The 17,582-nt window shown below is 38.7% G+C and overlaps 2 protein-coding genes across 2 annotated transcripts; both read left to right on the top strand.

Moving 5' to 3' along the window:
• The first annotated feature begins 2,264 nt into the window (after nucleotides 1–2,264).
• Nucleotides 2,265–6,999, top strand: LOC104415847. The gene is made up of 2 exons (XM_010027230.3): nucleotides 2,265–4,775; nucleotides 6,249–6,999. The coding sequence occupies exon 1, from the start codon at nucleotides 2,970–2,972 to the stop codon at nucleotides 4,098–4,100; it is 1,131 nt and encodes a 376-aa protein (XP_010025532.2). The 5' UTR covers nucleotides 2,265–2,969; the 3' UTR covers nucleotides 4,101–4,775; nucleotides 6,249–6,999.
• A 5,656-nt stretch (nucleotides 7,000–12,655) lies between these two features.
• On the top strand, nucleotides 12,656–16,389 carry LOC104417837 (probable serine/threonine-protein kinase At1g54610). Its single transcript, XM_010029047.2, has 7 exons — nucleotides 12,656–13,090; nucleotides 13,640–13,924; nucleotides 14,121–14,438; nucleotides 14,527–14,748; nucleotides 14,983–15,080; nucleotides 15,653–15,761; nucleotides 15,968–16,389. The coding sequence occupies exons 1-7, from the start codon at nucleotides 12,656–12,658 to the stop codon at nucleotides 16,316–16,318; spliced, it is 1,818 nt and encodes a 605-aa protein (XP_010027349.1). The 3' UTR covers nucleotides 16,319–16,389.
• The last annotated feature ends 1,193 nt before the right edge of the window (nucleotides 16,390–17,582 follow it).

Below are 17,582 nucleotides of genomic sequence, written 5' to 3' on the forward strand. Positions count from 1 at the left end.
CTGTTGTTCAGGAATATTAGGAGGACGCTTCACAAGATGCCCATGTGATAAAAGATTCTAGACCAGATGAAAATGGAAGTCAACGGTTAAAATGGAAACAATTGGTGTTTGCTATTAGAGACATATCTTTTTCCTCCAAAATGGAAACAAAAATCAACCAAAATACGGAGAAAAATGGTTATTTTGCTAGAAGCATGGTCATATGCAATGCATACTTATTTTTAGATCTCAATGAAATATTTGGAGATTCAATATCATAGCAAGTGAATCCAAAATTTAAGAAATGCTCAAAAATTTCCTAAAAAATAATGTCATATGAGTTAAAAAGGAACAATGGTGTAAAGAGAATTTCAATGCCCATTTTGTAATTTTTTTTAAAGTGAAAAAAGCTCAAAGAAAATCACAAATGAGTGATCTACTTTAACTACATAAATCTACTAATTTAGTTGGGCACAAAACTCACAATGTTAAGATTGGTGAGATTGAAGTTGAATTTTCGATTAGTTTAGTCCAAACTAATTCTGCATTCATAAGACATCATAAACAAAAGTCTACTCACTTCTCATATGCCTTTTGTGATTCAAAAAGATGATGAATAAAAGTTTACAACTTTAAATAAAGTGACATGAGGATGAAGGGATAAGACGAAATGGTTCTTAGAGTGAAGATGGCAATCGCATATATAAACTATTGAAAGAGACGGCAGTAATAAGACTAGTTTTCTTTGAACATGTTGCAAAATGGACAATATATTAAATAACAAAAGAAGGTATTTTTGTCCGGTTAACTGAAAAAATAAATTTCTTAACCAAAATGAGAGTAGAAATAATCTTGTCCAAACTCATATTCTATTACGATTCAATAAAATTTCTAATGAACTTTGAGGTCCATACTGCCCTTTAAGATCAACACATGATTACATTGCAAGTTAGAAATTCTCAAACTAAAACCATTATTGCATTGTCATCAAATGTCTTTTGTAGACTATTTACTTTCGATTGAGGAAGAAGACAAGATACTTGAAATTGAGGAAGAAGACAAGAGACTTTCCAAGTTCTAAATTGACTTTGCTTACGAAACCCCTTTCCTCTTTCCCCTTTTCCATGTAATACCTACAATGATTTCGACAATGACCTAATTGATTATCGAAACGATTCCTTTGCCGGACACAGACAAAAGGTTATTGAGCCCCGCTTATAATTGATAAGAGTTGTCACACACACATTAACATCCGAACGAAGTTAGGCAAACTGGGCGGCGACGTGCTCGTGTTTCTTCTTCATATTTCTTCTTTTTCATATTTCTTCTTCTAAATTATTTTAGGAAAAATTTAAAAAAAAAAAAACTCAAAATATTCTTATTTCCCCAAATAAAGATTTGAAGTGGATATTATTTTAAATAAAGACTTGAAATGCCATCACTTCTTCAAATAAGCATTTGAAATGAATCTTATTTCAAATAAAAGCCCGAATTAATTATGTTTGCATCAAAAAAGGGACCTGAAGTAATTATGTCTATTTCAAATAAATGCCTAATTTTTTAGTGATCAATAATATTTTTGTCATTTATCATTTTTTTTTCTAATTCTCTTTCTTCCTCTTCATCAATGGTCAATTGGCCACCAGTGATACCCACAAAAGGCTAGGCAAGGGCCACCCACACTAGCTACAAGTGAGAGACGGCCTTGCCTTGACGAGGTGACCCTTGCCCTAGGGGAGGCTCCCTCTCGCGAAGGCCGCCCCTCAGAGGCCGTTCCTCGTGACCATTCGTGAGGTCAGCCCTTATTGTCCCGAGCAAGGTTGACCAAGGTTCGCCGAGCCCTCGTTGGCCTTTGCTAGTGGCCGTCGAAAAAGAAAAATAAAAAAAGTGAAGAAAGAATAAAATTTGGACAAAACACCCAAATCTTATTTAAAACAATCATAACTACTTCAACCCCTTATTTAAAACAATTAATGCCATTTCAAATTTTTTTTTTTCGTTTAAATTTATTTGAGAAAATAATGACATTTCAAGTCTTCTTTTTTAAATTTTCTCATTATTTTATCACATCGTAACAACGGCATGTCATATTAGATTTCGATCAAGTGACACAATTTAAAGGTATCCCTAACTCCGGATGATGAGAAAAGACTTGATTGTCCAAAATTGAGATGTTCAACAAGCTCAAATGCTGTTAAAAAAACAAAAACAAAAAAGCAAGCTCAAATGCAAAAGAGAAACGAAGAAGTTTTATAACATCAAACACTGGTCCTAAGGTCCAAACGTACTTTCTTGCAAAGTGCGCAAAGGTGCGAACTTTATAGCTCCAAGCTATAGCTCGCCTCTCCTTCCCGTCTCTCTCCGACACATCCGATTCTCTCAACTCGAGTCGCTCGAGATTGGTACCGTCCGCCGCCGCCGCATCCGGCGCTCCGATCGACGGCAGCCGTGAACCGCCGCATTCCGAATCGGGATCCCCCGTGCCGCGGGCGGTCGCCGATCGTCCTACCGAGCTCGAACTGTGGGATTCGTCTGAAGAAGCAGGAGCCGCCGCCGCCGCCGCCGCCGCCGCTCGCGGATGTGATCGGGTGAGGGATTCGGTCGCTCGGCTCGAACCCTAGAGAGGAGTGGGGAAATGTCGGCGTGGGCGTAGACAAATTCCGGTCGCTGGTTTACGTTGTTGCTGTCGCTGGTTGTTGTTCCATTGCCATCGCTCTGGTCTGGCCCTCTTCCTTTTTGGCTGATTGCTTGCTTGGTTGCTTGCTTGATTCTTGTTGCCCCGTCGCCATCGACGCTTGTCGGCTGGTGTGTGAAGCTCAAGCATAGAAGAATCCTCCCCCATCCTTAACCGACTCGTTTCCGTTCAGTCCGATCTCTGCGGAATTCTTGATGGTTTAGAGGAATACGGAATTGCAAACGAGGGCAAAGCTCGAAAGGAGAGATTTTGCGTCGATTCGATCGGAACCGATTAGCCCCCCCGGGTGGTGGTGATGATCGGGGCTGTGCAGCTGGGGGTTCTGGCTGCATGCGTGGTGCTGTTTGTGCCGATGGGAATGGCGGGCTGGCACCTGAGCCGCAACAAGATGCTGTTCTTCAGCGGGGCCCTCTTCATCACCCTCGCCGTGGGCGTCCACTTGTCCCCTTACTTCCCGTCGATCTCCCACTTCCTGATGTCCCCCTCCGGCACGGTGGTTTTGGGCGACGGCCGCGGTTCTTGTCTCTCTCTCTTGCACGACGTTGTATGGGATGTGAAGCCGGCCAGACTTAAGCGACCCGTGAGCTATGCAGATGGCTATATGAATGGCAGCAGCAAGAGCTCTGCCTACGACCGTGAGTTGTCGTGGAGCTGGGCAAGATTGAATTCCGTCCTCGAATGTGATTTTCAGAAACTGCGGTCTTCTGATGCTTCGGATCTACTTAATGGGTCATGGGTTGTTGTGGCTGGGGACTCGCAAGCACGTTTGGTCGTGCTGTCTCTGTTGGATTTGGTTTTGGACTCGGATCAGATGGAATCTGTCAGAGGTGATTTGTTCAAGAGGCACAGCGATTACAGGATCATGATTTCTGGAATTGGGTTGAAGTTGGATTTCATTTGGGCTCCTTATGTTTCTAACTTAACCGATTTGATGTTAAGGTTCAGGCAAAATGTGAACTTTCCAGATGTTCTTATAATGGGTTCTGGATTGTGGCATATGCTTCATGTGAGCAATGCCTCTGATTATGGTGTTTCACTACAGATGTTGAGTAGTTCTCTTGTATCAGCATTACCATTTTCGCGGGAATTGGGCAACGATGGACCTGTAACAGGGTCTGCGCCAATTAGATCGCAACATTTGTTTTGGCTTGGGATGCCAAATTTAATAAACTTGATGCTAAACACAGAAGAAAAGAGGGAAAAGATGAATGACCTAGCTTTCTATTCATACAATATGGAGCTCCATAAGAGTAGGATACTGCGGCAAGCGGGAGGCCATTTCTTGCTGCTGGACATTCATTCATTAACCCAGAGTTGTGGATCTCAGTGCACAGAGGATGGAATGCATTATGATGGAGCTGTCTATAATGCTGCTGTACAGATTGTCCTCAATGCACTGCTTATTGAATCCAATCAAAAGCTCTGAATGAAAAGTTTGGTATTTTTTGCGTAAGCAATCCATAGGCAAAACTGACTGTGATGATTTGAACTCTCACAAAGCAGCCATCTTCCTCCCAAGAAGAGTTTGTACTTTTTTTGTAGTTAGTTTGATCATTGCGATTGCATTTCTGTTGATTAACAATATGTCATTGCCAATCAAGCAAATAGAAAAGTTATTATTCTTTTGTTCCCTTAATTTTGTATCTTTAATTTTGGTGGAGCACTTCACTATGTTACACTAAGTACTTACTAGTATTGGCTATAGTCATCTTTAATCGATTTGGAATCCTTTTGTCTACATTTCTGCTGCTACTCTTCCCATCTTTCATCAGTAGTCAATTTGTATATGTTAAGATCACTTGCTGATAAATACTTGGTGACAATTGTTCAACATGTGGCTTCTGTTACTTGTTTCGACAGAGCCTATGAAATGTATTTATATGCAGTTGGTTTGTTCTTCTATCTTGTTAGCCATTACATAACATTGCTTGATCGTTTGAGTTTGCTCATTGAGCAGTGGGACAGCTGTTCTTTATCTATGCATGTACTATCGTTTGCTTGTATAGAAAGATGGCAGTGGGAGGAGCACATGGGGTAACTGATCGATATGGATGGTGACTAGCATATTGGTAGGAATAATCCCAAGGGTGACAGTGATGAGGTAATTGCTCTTTGGTGCATTTCTCGATATTCTTTTCCCATATAATTTAGCTGATCTCAGTTACTGAGGTTGATTTTTAGCTCTTCTATTGATAAGGGATAAGTATTTGGTGACAAGCTTTCTAGATATAGCTTCGACTATTTAAATCAAAGCAGCCTAAGTCATTTGTTGGGTGAACGGTCTCAGAACACTTGGGTGAATTCAAAACAGCCGTTGTTTTTTTTTGGAGAGGAACTCTTTGGTCTTTGACATCATGATTGAGCTGTCCACAATGTTGTCGTGTTCTTAATTTTTATGTCCTTTGTGCTCTAATAAATTATATTTATTTAGAGCTTTGAATGGATATATATTTTAAAACTCGCCTCGAGTCCCTAAAAGAACCTAGTTCATGGTTCAATGCATAAACTACTGGTCTTCAAACTGCTCAAAGATTGAATTCGTCATGGCATCAGATTTGGCCATAAAAACTGCCTGACCATTTCGATATTGCTGCCTGTGTTATCATCTTCTGTGATATATGCTTGCAATGGAAGTTCACTAGTTTTCTCCATGCAGGAAAGTAATTTGCAAATTTGATGAAAGTTATTTCTATTGCTTCTCTTTAGACAGTGGCTGTAGCCTGTAGTGTTTGGCCCATAATAGTTTACACCTAGTTGCTTTCAAATAAACTATACCACATGAAATAAGAAGAGCAAGCAAGTGTGTGCTGTCAATTAATGGTTAGACTTCAAAAGGTTATCTCAAGGTTATCTCAGACGTCTGAGTCATTAGAGGGCTTAGAATAGTTGATGTAACAAATCAGATGAAGGCTGTGTATCATGCATTGGCAATTGAGAGTGTGATGCAAGTTATATGAATTAACTTTATTCAAGAGATCTACCTAATGCACCTTGCTTTTTTAAAACTTAAATAAAATATGTGAGGATCACTGCTGTTTGCTTTTCATAGAATTCAGTTGACAACATGTTCATGTTGCATTTTAGTGCAATCAGGTAATCAATTTCTGTTCCCTCTTGTTTTCTGGCCTGCCATTTTGAGTTAACATTACTTTTGAGGATGTTTTAGTATTCTTTATGGGCCTTTTGTCTTACATTGTCTTCTGCTAGTTTTGGGTTCTCATGCAGATGGAGTAATCATTTTAAACAGTTCAGTGGCCTCTTGTCCTTTGGTCAAAAACCATTAGCAAGGACTGTTGGACTGACATAAGTGCATGCAAGTAGCGCCAGGCAGAATCTATCATCTGCTGGTTGATTTCATCGGTCCCTGTTTCCAAGATGCATGACCTCTTAGGCACCTGTTGATTGCCTCTTTATGTTTAAATCACAAATCCCATTGCATGCTGATAATCTTGCAATGTAACTTTTATGGAAATCATATGGCTGAAACTGATTTTGGGTCTAAGCTGAAAATTTGAGTTCATACTTCAAAGGCAATTTTGAAAAAACAAAGTAATAGTTCAGGATTTTCTCATAGGAATTTGCAGAAGCCAAGTTCTCAAGGAGAAGCTAAGGCTAGTCAGGACAGGATATATTACTGCAAGATGACTAAGAAGCTTTAGAATGGGGACTTGATGAATTCTCATTCTATTTGGAGAATGACACCTTAGGACCAAAGAAAAGGTAATGTGCATACCTTTAAAAGGAAGATTGTTTTCTCATAGGAGTTTTGCAGAAGCCAAGTTCTCATGGAGAAGCTAAGGCTAGTTGGGACAGGATATATTACTGCAAGAAGACTCAGAAGCTTTAGAACGGGGAATTGATAAATTCTCATTCTACTTGGAGAATGACACCCTTGGCAGCCAAGAAAAGGTCATGCGCAGACCTTTAAGAGGAAGATCATTGACTTGTTTCAGGCACAAAGCACTCGGAGAAGCATGCAAGGCAATGCACACATTACAGTAATTGAGGACTTGGCTTCTCTAGGATTGTTGCAGCCACTGCCCAATTCATGTGCTGGCCTTCATGTGCTGGTCTATTCCCAAGTGCTACTTGGGTGGAAATTAGCATGGAAAGTATTGATGGCTTGCTGCAGTTTCATGGGAAGGATGCTAATTTTTAAGCCCGCTGATGCTGATTTTGTGGTTCTTTCTCATCCAAAATCAGCTGTTCAGGTGCCCAGTTTTCCATGAACTATGTTCCTAAAATGCACAGTATGTGCTTGTTCATCGTAACTGAATAGTAATTCAGTTTTTTGAGTCGCTCTTGGCAGGCAGTTTGCTGGCTAATGGCTATGGAGCGCTCATTTGCACTTACTTACCACCTACTACGATGAGCTGAGAGCAAACCCAAGCTGTTAATAGGTGGCTCAAAACTTATCATGTGTGTGATATGTGACTGTTCACACAGGTGATTCTAGTGACTGTCTAAAATTGAGTCCCTTCCTCTATCAATCGGCCTTGAACATTCACGTGTTCCTGGAGATGCGCTTGTGCCTTTGTGGAGTAGTTCTGTGTTGCAGCTTTTGATCTCACCTTCACAAGGGTCAAGCTAGAACAAAGCATTTAGCTGTTGGACGGACGAGAGGGGCAGTTTGTTGTAGTAAATTTGGCTGATGTGGATCAAAACGATTGTCGGAAAGAAGTTGTCCGATATGTTAATGAGTCGGTTTTCAGGTTGACCCTTTAGGACATTGTCTTTCTAATTGGGAAGCCGTAGTTCATACCCGCTCATCTAATGGGTTGTTTTCGTATGATAATAGTAATAGTTAGTATTCAAAATGACAAAAAAGAAGAAGAAGAAGAGGAAAAACTTCCTAGTTTTGGAACAAATGTCTGGAAAATTGAAAGAATTGATAGGGAATGTCGAATCACACCGAAAATATTTACAAGGATTGAATTAAGAGAGGATCCGGGATGGAGTTATGGAGATTGATAGGGAAAAGTATAATAGTCAGAGCTTTTAATACTAACGGCATGCATATAAATTTCACGTTAAAGCAAAGAATAGAGGTTGGACTCTTACTATATACTAGGGCAACATCTTTTGTAATTGTAATGTTGAAACTTGTATTTGATACTAATAGTGAAGAGATTGTCTAGTGTGGTTTCGTGTTTCCCTTTTCTGTTTTTCCCGTAATAATTTGCTTATTTTCTTCTATTTTTTTCTCCAAAGATTTGCGTTCTTAAAAATTGGTATCAAAAGTTGGCAAAATGGTGGGAGCAACAAAATATGAACAAAGGGAAAGGTTTGATGGCAAGAACCTTGGTTTATGAAAGATGTAGATTGAGCATCTGCCGTGCTGTATTAGAGAACTTGCATTAGCATTTATTGGGAGAGAAACTAGATTTGATCAAGCAAAGGAGAGTAGAAATTGTTGGATCCGCAAACTTTTGGTATGATTTGTCTCACGTTGGCGCAGAATGTTGCCTTTTAACAGCGGCAATTAGAAGCCTTCTCCATCAAATAATTTTTTTTTGATGCGTCGTCCTTTCAATCTGAAGATAGATGGTGCTTTTGTGACAAAACACATAAACAAATCCATCAAATTTGATGATGAGGTAAAAACTTGAATTTTGTTTTCTTCTCTACTTGAAAGTTGGAGCGCAATTATGATTGAAGTGAGTAGTTTATCTGGTTAAAAAGTTTTTTCATTCTTAGCAAAGATATTCACAGAAGAGAATCGGATGAATTTCCATATGCTGCTTTAAATACAGAAGGTAAAGGGAGAAACAATCAATGAGTCCAGAATCAATTCTATAGTAGATTGAAGTCCAAAGGAAGAAGAAAATGGAGACCTCGTGGTGAAATAATTTGTTGGAATTGCAAAAAGAAAAGCCATATGAGATGAGATTTTGAGTCCTAAAGAAGAAAATTCAGTATCATGATTGAAATTGAGAAAAGAGAAAGTTGTGAATACAAGTCTTAAAGAGACGTTTGGCAGTAGTTCTTTAATTTTGAACATCGATAGTCTGATTGAGTCTTGAATTCTAAAGTCAGGTGGGCCGTTTCACTTTACTTCGTGTAAAAAATTAATAGTTGATAGACCTAAACCCACTTTAAGAAGATTTAGTAGAATATCTAGACTTGTATAGAAGTATTTTTGGTCATTGCATTTTTCGCTTTTGACTTGCGCTGGCGAGCTATAAAACTTTTCAAAAACAATACAAGTTAAATATTCCATTAAGTGGAAGTCAACAATGCGGAATGAGTTGTATTCACTTGAGAAGAACATAACTTGACTGTTGAATTAGTTACTAGATAGGAGAAAGGCATTGTAGAATAAGTCGGTATATTAGATCAAAGAAGAACCTGATGGCAATAAGAAGTGCAAAGTAAGACTAGTAATAAAAGGTTTTTAGCAAAAAAAAAAGGAATTAATTATCCATTTTTTCTCTTGTTGTGAAATTATCTTTAATCAAGCTAATGTTGAGTATTGTTGCTATTGAAAATTTAATCTAAAATAATTGAATGTAAAGAATTGTATTCCTCTATGGTGACTTAGAAGAGAATATCTAATTGGTATAATTATAAAGTTTTTTAGATTCTTGAAAAGAAAGTTATGTCTGCAAGTTGAAAAAAAAGCACGTGTAGCTTGAAACAAGTTCCTAGATAGTGATACAATATAATTTGACATCTTCATGTGCGGTAACTAATTCAAACTAGGGGAAGAGTTTTTCTTCGAAATGGATTATTGGTTTTACTTTCTACAATAGAAAAAAGAATAGAAATGCGTTTGATGACTATTATATTTTTAATCTTGCCGACGGATTTTGCTGTTGTATGTGGATGATATGCTCATTGTAGAATCTAGCAAAGAAAATTAAAAAAAGAAAATCAGCTGAAATTGAGAAGAACTCAACATAATGAAGAGGGTTTTTTTTTTGTTCCTGGAAAGGACTTTGAGATAAAGGACTTAATTCACTAGGAGTGAAATGGATTATTGGTTTTACTACAAGAAATTAGATTCTTGTATGGATGAGGATCTAGCATGAGAGAGATCAACATAATGAAGCGGATTAAAGATTTTGAGATAAAGAAGGATTCTTGGGATCATCTAAAGTTATCTTAATAAAAGTATATTGAAATGCTGTGTTTGGCAGTCGGGATAAAATTCGGAATATGATATGATTTATCTTATCCTACGTTTGGTGCTCGCTCATAATATGATAAAGTATGATATAAGGAGGATATAGACAAGATAAAATATCCCATGGGGGAGGTGGGATAAAGGTGGATAGGATTTCTAATGCCTATAATAAGAAAGTTATTTTTCTTGAATAACAAAATTATTAAATTAACAAAATTGAAAATACATTTTAATATAAATAATATTTGAATTCTAATTTAAGAAATTAAAATAAAAAATAAAAAAAATAATTTTTTAATTAATCTTATTTTAATTTATATATTCAACTTTAATTCTATCTCATAATAAACATTCAATCTATAAATTATATATTTATATTTATTATATATTTTAGGTATTTTTGTATTTTATTTTTGTATTTTATATGTTAGTATAGTTTACTATTTGATAAAATTTTATCAAAGAAAAAGAAATAATAATGAAAATAATATGAAAAAGAGGAAAAATAAATTAAAAATAAATTAAGGAATAGTGTTATGAGGGATTTTCACCATCTTCATTTATGAACATTTAGGTTTATTTATAATGATATATTCTTTATATAAAAAATAATGTATATAATATGATATGAACATATCCGACTTTAATATTACGATTTACCAAACAATGGATAGGATATAAAAAAAATCCTAAGATTCTATATCTTATCATATTCAATCATATCTTGATTAGAAATCCGGACGACCAAATGTAGGTGTTGGAGAGGTTCGGAGTTTAGAATGCAAAGCCTAGACTCCTTTAGGAAGTCATTTCAACTTATGAAGAAGTAGTTGCCAAAGGTAGGTGAAGAGCAGGAGTTTATAGCTAAAGTGCTTTATGTGTTAGCTATTGGTAGTTTAATGTATACGATGGTGTATACCAGACTAGATATAACTCACACAATGGGAGTTGTGAGTATATACATGACTAATCCAAGAATAAGGCATTGAGAGGTTGTAAAGTGGCATTAAGATACCTAAGAGATTTTTTTTTTTGGTTGAACTGAGAGGCATTTTAGATATGTTATTATATTTTATGAAAAATGGTGTAACTCTACAAGACTTTATAGATGTAGATCTTGGTGGTGACTTAAATACTATGAAGAGCACCTCGGGTTATATTTTTACTTTATATGGCATTGCAATCAGTTCAATGTTTAGGCTTCAAAAGTGTGTGGCTCTTTCAACTATTGAAGTAGAGTATGTTGCTATTTTGAAGATGGCAAGGAGATAATCTGGTTGAAAATTTTTCTAAAGAAAATAAACAAGGAGCATGATAGTAGTGTTCTTTTCAGTGATGGTCAAAGTGCTATTGGTTTTGTAAAAAATCTGGTCTTTTATTTAAGGATAAAGTATATTGAGTTGGAGCATCATCATATCCATTAGCTGATAAATGATGGAACATCGTCATTGAAGAAGATTCACGAAGCAAAAAATCCAACAGATATCTTAAAGAAGATTGTCACCACTGAGAAAGTGAAGCTGCGTATTGCCTCGGTCTCCATGTTTAGGGACCACACTAAGAGAATTAGGTTTAAAGATGAGTGAGGACTATGAAAGGTTATTGCTGTTTTGAAGATCAAACTTTAAGTGGGAGATTAATAGAGTTGTGGAGTTTGACAATTGCCTTTCATGGAACATTTAATGTTTAGCTCTGGGCATTGGTAAGCGCTATCAACGTCTTTATTACTTATAAGATATCTTTTAATGCTTTTCTTCTAACACAAAGATTTTCAAGAGCTAGAGGGATCTCTTGCTAGATTTCTCCAAGAGTAGCTTCAACTACTCTTTTCTACTCGATGTTGAGAGATTTCTATTGCCTGACATATTTCATATAGAGCTAAGAGCTTTTACTGCAAACAACATGCATGAAATTTTCATGTTAAAGCAAAAAGTAGAGTTTTTCTATGTTGTTAATGACGTATATGTAATTTCCATGACAATTATGTATGTCTTGGACTCTTGCTATCAATTGAGGCAATATCTTTTGTAGTTAAAATGCCGAAGCTCGTAACTCCCATACTAATAGTGATAGGGAAAAGATTGCTTAGTATGGCGCCGTGATTTTTCTCTTTCTAATTTTGAAAGGGTTTTTTTTTTATGTAAAGATTTGCTTGTTTTCTTTGTTTTTCATCTTCAAAGATTCGCGTGGCTAACAATAAGTACAGCAATAACTAGAGCAACGATGCCTTTCATTTTGATACTTCCTATTATTAGCACAAGCACAATGAACAACAATGCTAATGCGCATTTTTTAACTAACACTTCGATTCTATTCTGTTCTAATCATCCATTCCCACTCTTCCTCACCTAGTGTCGTCGATAAAGAATTATATCCATGTTGCAGGCAGAGGAGCCGAGGCGAGGGCCAGCCACTGTCGTATGGTCTGAACACAAGTGTATCGAGTACATTCAACCTATCGATCACCGGAGGACGAATGATCAATGAAATTAGTGATGAATATAATCAAGAACAATCATAGTAATGCAAAGAATAGTGAGGACGTTTCCTGCTTGTGGGATTTAACAAAGCGAGTTCACCCCCGGTGCACTATCAGATGTGCTTGGTATTGGGACGGAACTTGTTACTGATTACACGTTAGAAAGCTCCAAGCTATGCCGGCCAAAAGGACGGAGAGTATCACGAGCATTTTTTGCTCCACGCACGTTCTCGTTCATCCTCTCCAGCGCAAACTTGTCCAACGTTTCGTTCCTTACAATGTTGTCTCTTCGCTCTCTCCGTTGCATTCATTCTCTGGAACCAGTTCCACTCAGACCCTCTTCGAAACTCTCTCTCCTTTCTTGAAACGACAAACAATGGGGTGTGCTCAGTCGAGGCCTTCCAGGACCTCACCATCCCACGGCCGGGAGAAGCTGAAGCTCCAAGGAGGTTACGTCAAGGCTGACAAGGGTCGCGGCAACAATAAGCCCGCCAGCAGGCGTGAAGCTAAGGACAACAAGATCGTCATCGCAGTAGGAAGTGCTGCTGAAAGATCAGGTGGAGTAGGAGGAGGAGCAAATAAGGCGGTCTCAAGAGGGCTGGGCAAGGAGAGAGCGAAGAGCAAGAGTGATGGCAATGTCGGGAATGATAATGTCCTCAGTGATCAGAGAGTGAACAATAAGAAGATCAACGGAGGTGGAGGAGATGATCTTGTGGATGGTTGGCCCAAGTGGCTTCTTGATAATGTCAACAAGGATTTTTTGGCTGGTTTGGTTCCTAAGTCTGCTGATTCTTATGATAAGCTGGCCAAGGTTAGTGAAATCAATAAATCCCTTTAAGCTGTTCATTATACTTCAAATCTTTTAACTATTCTTCCTTCAGATCCTTATCAGTTTGGATGATGGTTTAGAGTTTTTAGCAATAAGCACGACTCACCTCGGTGTTACAGATAGTAGCATCTCTGTAGTTCTAGTTTTTCATGCTTGTAATTGCATGATGCGCACGTGAATTTGAACTAGACACGAAAGTGAAGCTTTAGGAAAAACCTTTTTTGTACAACGTGCCGACATATAATCATGCACTCGATCACAAGCAATCTCATTTTCAGTGAATATAAAAATTTACAACCAAGAAGATGACTTGATAAGTTAGTAATATCATGTCAAGGTTACCCGTTATATAGATATTACATGATGATTCTGTATCTTGATACTGTAATTTTGTTCCTGATATCCCCTGAGTTCACCTTTTGTATGAGTCTGTTCTCCTCCATTTGAATTTCTTTACTGCTACTACACTAGCACAGATTGCTTTCCCTGGACCCATTTTGGTCTAAATCTCACAGGTGTTTGTTTCGGCAGGTTGGCCACGGAACCTATAGCAATGTGTATAAAGCTCGAGACAGGGACACCAGGAAAATTGTGGCTCTCAAGAAGGTCCGCTTTGATACGACAGAGCCCGAGAGTGTCAAGTTCATGGCCAGAGAGATCATGATATTGCAGAAGCTAGACCATCCTAATGTGATCAAACTTGAAGGGATTGCCACCTCGAGGATGCAGTATAGTCTCTACTTGGTCTTCGATTTTATGCAATATGACTTGACCAAAATAATCTGCCGCCCAGGCTTGCGTCTCTCAGAACCCCAGGTCATTAATTTTAGCTTGTGCACTCGCCAACTATGAAGTTACTTAGGCACCAAGCAATTATGTCTTGTTAGAATGACTCATTAAAGATTCAACTCCAGAAATAGTTGCAGTATCTCAATTTGTTTTCTTACAAGTTCCTTATAAACTTGAGCGTAACAAGTTTCATCTCTGTTGCACCTCTCTTGTACAATGACAGATCAAGTGCTATATGCACCAGCTGCTTTCGGGTCTCCACCATTGCCACGAGAAAGGAATTCTCCACCGGGATATCAAAGCATCGAACTTGTTGATAGACAAGAGTGGCATGCTGAAGCTCGCGGACTTTGGACTTGCTAAATTCTTCAATCCTAATGAAAAGCGTCAGCTCACAAGCCGAGTCGTCACACTCTGGTACAGAGCTCCAGAGCTCCTGTTAGGCTCTACTGATTATGGGGTCGGCATTGATCTATGGAGTGCAGGATGCCTACTGGCTGAGATGTTCCTTGGAAGGCCATTCATGCCGGGGAAAACAGAGGTAAAACCTATATGGATCTACCTTAGCACATAATTAGAAAGCATTTTTCTTGCATTTTGTGTCTGAGGTATATGGGCTTGTCATTCAGGTCGAGCAACTTCATAGAATCTTCAAACTCTGCGGTGCACCCTCGGAAGACTACTGGAAGAGAAATAAGCTACAGACGACCTACCGACCACCGTCACATTATCAGCCTAGTTACCGTGAGACTTTCAAGGATTTCCCGTCCTCATCGTTTGGTCTCTTGACCAAGCTTCTTGCTCTGGACCCGGCTTATCGGGGTACTGCGGCCTCTGCTCTGAAAAATGATGTGAGCACGAGAAATTTCTCATCTGCTTCTTTTCCTGTCATAATGATCAGATTTTGAGGGCTTATTCAGTTATCAACTTTGTTATAGCAATATATGTCAATGTGATTTGAGTCATAAGCAGGTTGACGATGCTGCAGATGACGGATTTATCAAATTCTTCATTCTAGGAATCACTTTGATAAACAATGGCATCTTTGCTCTTTGTCTAACATTATTAGAGGTCTCTGCTTGCAGTTCTTTAGTTCCAGTCCACTGGCATGCGACCTCTCAGGTCTACCTGTGCTGCAGATCGAGGAACCTCCACCATCTCATCAAGCTAAGATCATAAAGAGGCAAGTTCTGTGCCAATATTACAAAAGTTGTTTTCATTCAAAGAATAGAAGTAGCGCCAAAGATGGTGCAATAATGAAAAAAGTTTGGTCGCTGATTAACATATCATACGTCGGGAAAACTGCAAAGCATGCCTGTCATCATTGATGCATACACATCATCTGCCTGACACACGGCAGTACTTGAATATAAGAGAGATCTAACCGCTTGAGATTAAAAAGCAAACATCTTATGTTGCATTGCCTAGCTCATGCATGGCTCGAAGCTAGAAAGCCTATCAGTGTGCTTGTATTGTTTCACTCGAACCTTTTCCAGTGCTTTGGAAGGTATGCTTGCAAATCGTTGTCTAAACTGTACGTAGTTGCAGATGAACATGTTTCAAGGTGATACAGACATTCGACCGACCAGTTTTTACCACCTTAATGGTAAAACAGACAATCAACATATAGAGCATGGACTGTTAGAGGTTCAGTTTGAACACAATATTGTCATGATAGTCTACTATCAACAAACGCATTACCAAACTCTTCGAAAGCTTTTCACATGTCCTTATTACGTTCATTCCATTGTGCAGACGCAAGTCCTCGAGAGCAAAGCAATTGTCTCAAATGAATGGGAAAGCACATGATGGGGAGGCAATTTTAGCTGTCGAAGCCAAACAGGATTCTGAATCTTCTAAAGAGGTATACATATTCAACTATACTATAATCTTCAAATGAGCTAACATATGCGTTCTGGCCCAGGGCTGATACACAGAATTTCATGCTTCACTAGTTGTTTAAGAATAATTTATCTCAAAGAGCATAATACTTTTGAAGTGTCTCCTTAACATCCTTAAAGGGTAGTTTCTTTATACGCACATCAACAAAGAGTTCCTTCTTTTTTACAGGAGAAAATTGCAGAGACAAGCAACCAGAGTCAAGAGGTGACGAGCAATAGCAATAGCACAAGTAGCACTTCCTTCAGCCTGAAGCCGAACTTGCATGAGGACAGCATACACGTCTCTCTCTCGCCAATGCACCGATCCAACCTTAAAGCATCATCCCCAAGGACCGAAGGCCACCCGAACGCTGCCAGGAATATCCAGAACTATAGCGCCCTCTTGCAGGCCTCCATAACGGACATCATCAATCCCAAGGAAGGCAACCAGGTTCCGCATTTCCGGAGATCGCTCTCCACTCTGGATTGGCGCCACCTCAACCCCGAGACGATATCCAAACTCTTTGGAGTGGAATATTAAGGATTTGAGGCCACAAGAGTGCGATTCCATTCATCCTTAAATTGCCAGAAGCTTCATCGTCCATTGATCATGCCCCGTCTTTCTGTTGAGCATTGTTCCTCTTTTCTGAGTCATAAATTGTTCTTTTGAGAGGCTACTAAAGTTGTACAATCAATAAATTAGTCCGTCCATTGCAAAATAAAGGAGTATGCAGTTTGTATATTCAATAAATTCGCTGGTGCATTGAGAATGATTCTATGTAACATATGATTATGCACTTTATATATCCAGTAAATTGGTCTGGTGTGCATTGAGAATGAATCTTTATAACGTATGATTGGCTCGGGTGCAAGTCCTAACTATCCTAGGCAAAAGCTCCTTGTGCTTAAGTTGGTGCATGAAAGTTAAAATGTAGGCGCAAGTATCGAGTGATCGAGTCTTCCAAAATATAATCAACAAGTCCTAACTATCCTATGCGTACCGGCCCGGTCCAGTCTACACATGTGGCGGAACTTGTCCGTGTCAGGACCCCAACTCTGCCGACCGCGTTTGGAGTACGACAGATCAGTTTTCGAGTCTTATTAGGGTCAGCCATATGGTGCAGAAAGAACCACGCGATGCAGTTGGATGTGGAATGTGATCCACAACATGAAGCTCAGTGATTTTGTGATATTGGGGTCCAAACTTGTCGCCTCGAAGATGGGTCGGACCGGGGGAGGGGCCCCGGTCTGAATCTCCCTGAACGTGCGGGGATTGCTTTGGTTTCGGTCGACAAGGTGTCCCAACTTTGTCTCGACGGGACAAATCATTTTCGGGACCAAAACATTGATTTGATTCAAGTTGGTGCACTCTTCGAAGTCAACAAGTTCTGACTTGCCAGGCGGGAGTGGGTTTCCATGGAGATTCCAACCCTTCTGTGATCTTTTTCTTCTTTCTTCATAGTCAATAACAATGTTCATAAACATTGATAATCCTCCCAACTTTTAGCACGTCTAGTAAAAATTTTATGTGATCACTTGTCAACCGTTCTGAAAAGCTTGAATCACAAGATGAAGGGTGTAAATTAAATTGCAAATATTCTAACACTTATCCTCCTAGGTAGGGCTTCTTATGAGACATTTGCCAACCATTCTAAAAACTTAACCCTATAGATGAATGCATAATTTAATATTTAAATATTTTACGTCATACACATTGAAAGGTGATGGTGTGATTGGTCCCTGCTCAATCTACCCAAATTCAAAGCATCGAATAATTTTCAGTGGTGATAATTATTACTTAGAAA

Source organism: Eucalyptus grandis, chromosome 8 (assembly GCF_016545825.1).
Source record: "Eucalyptus grandis isolate ANBG69807.140 chromosome 8, ASM1654582v1, whole genome shotgun sequence".
Taxonomy (NCBI): Eukaryota; Viridiplantae; Streptophyta; class Magnoliopsida; order Myrtales; family Myrtaceae; genus Eucalyptus; species Eucalyptus grandis.

Excerpts from the sequence above, each read along its gene's own strand:
- LOC104417837 (XM_010029047.2), top strand. The coding sequence starts at position 12,656 with ATGGGGTGTGCTCAGTCGAGGCCTTCCAGGACCTCACCATCCCACGGC. Across the intron at positions 13,925-14,120 it reads TGCGTCTCTCAGAACCCCAG|ATCAAGTGCTATATGCACCA; the intron begins GTCATTAATTTT and ends GTACAATGACAG. Across the intron at positions 14,749-14,982 it reads CCTCTGCTCTGAAAAATGAT|TTCTTTAGTTCCAGTCCACT; the intron begins GTGAGCACGAGA and ends CTCTGCTTGCAG.
- LOC104415847 (XM_010027230.3), top strand. The coding sequence starts at position 2,970 with ATGATCGGGGCTGTGCAGCTGGGGGTTCTGGCTGCATGCGTGGTGCTG.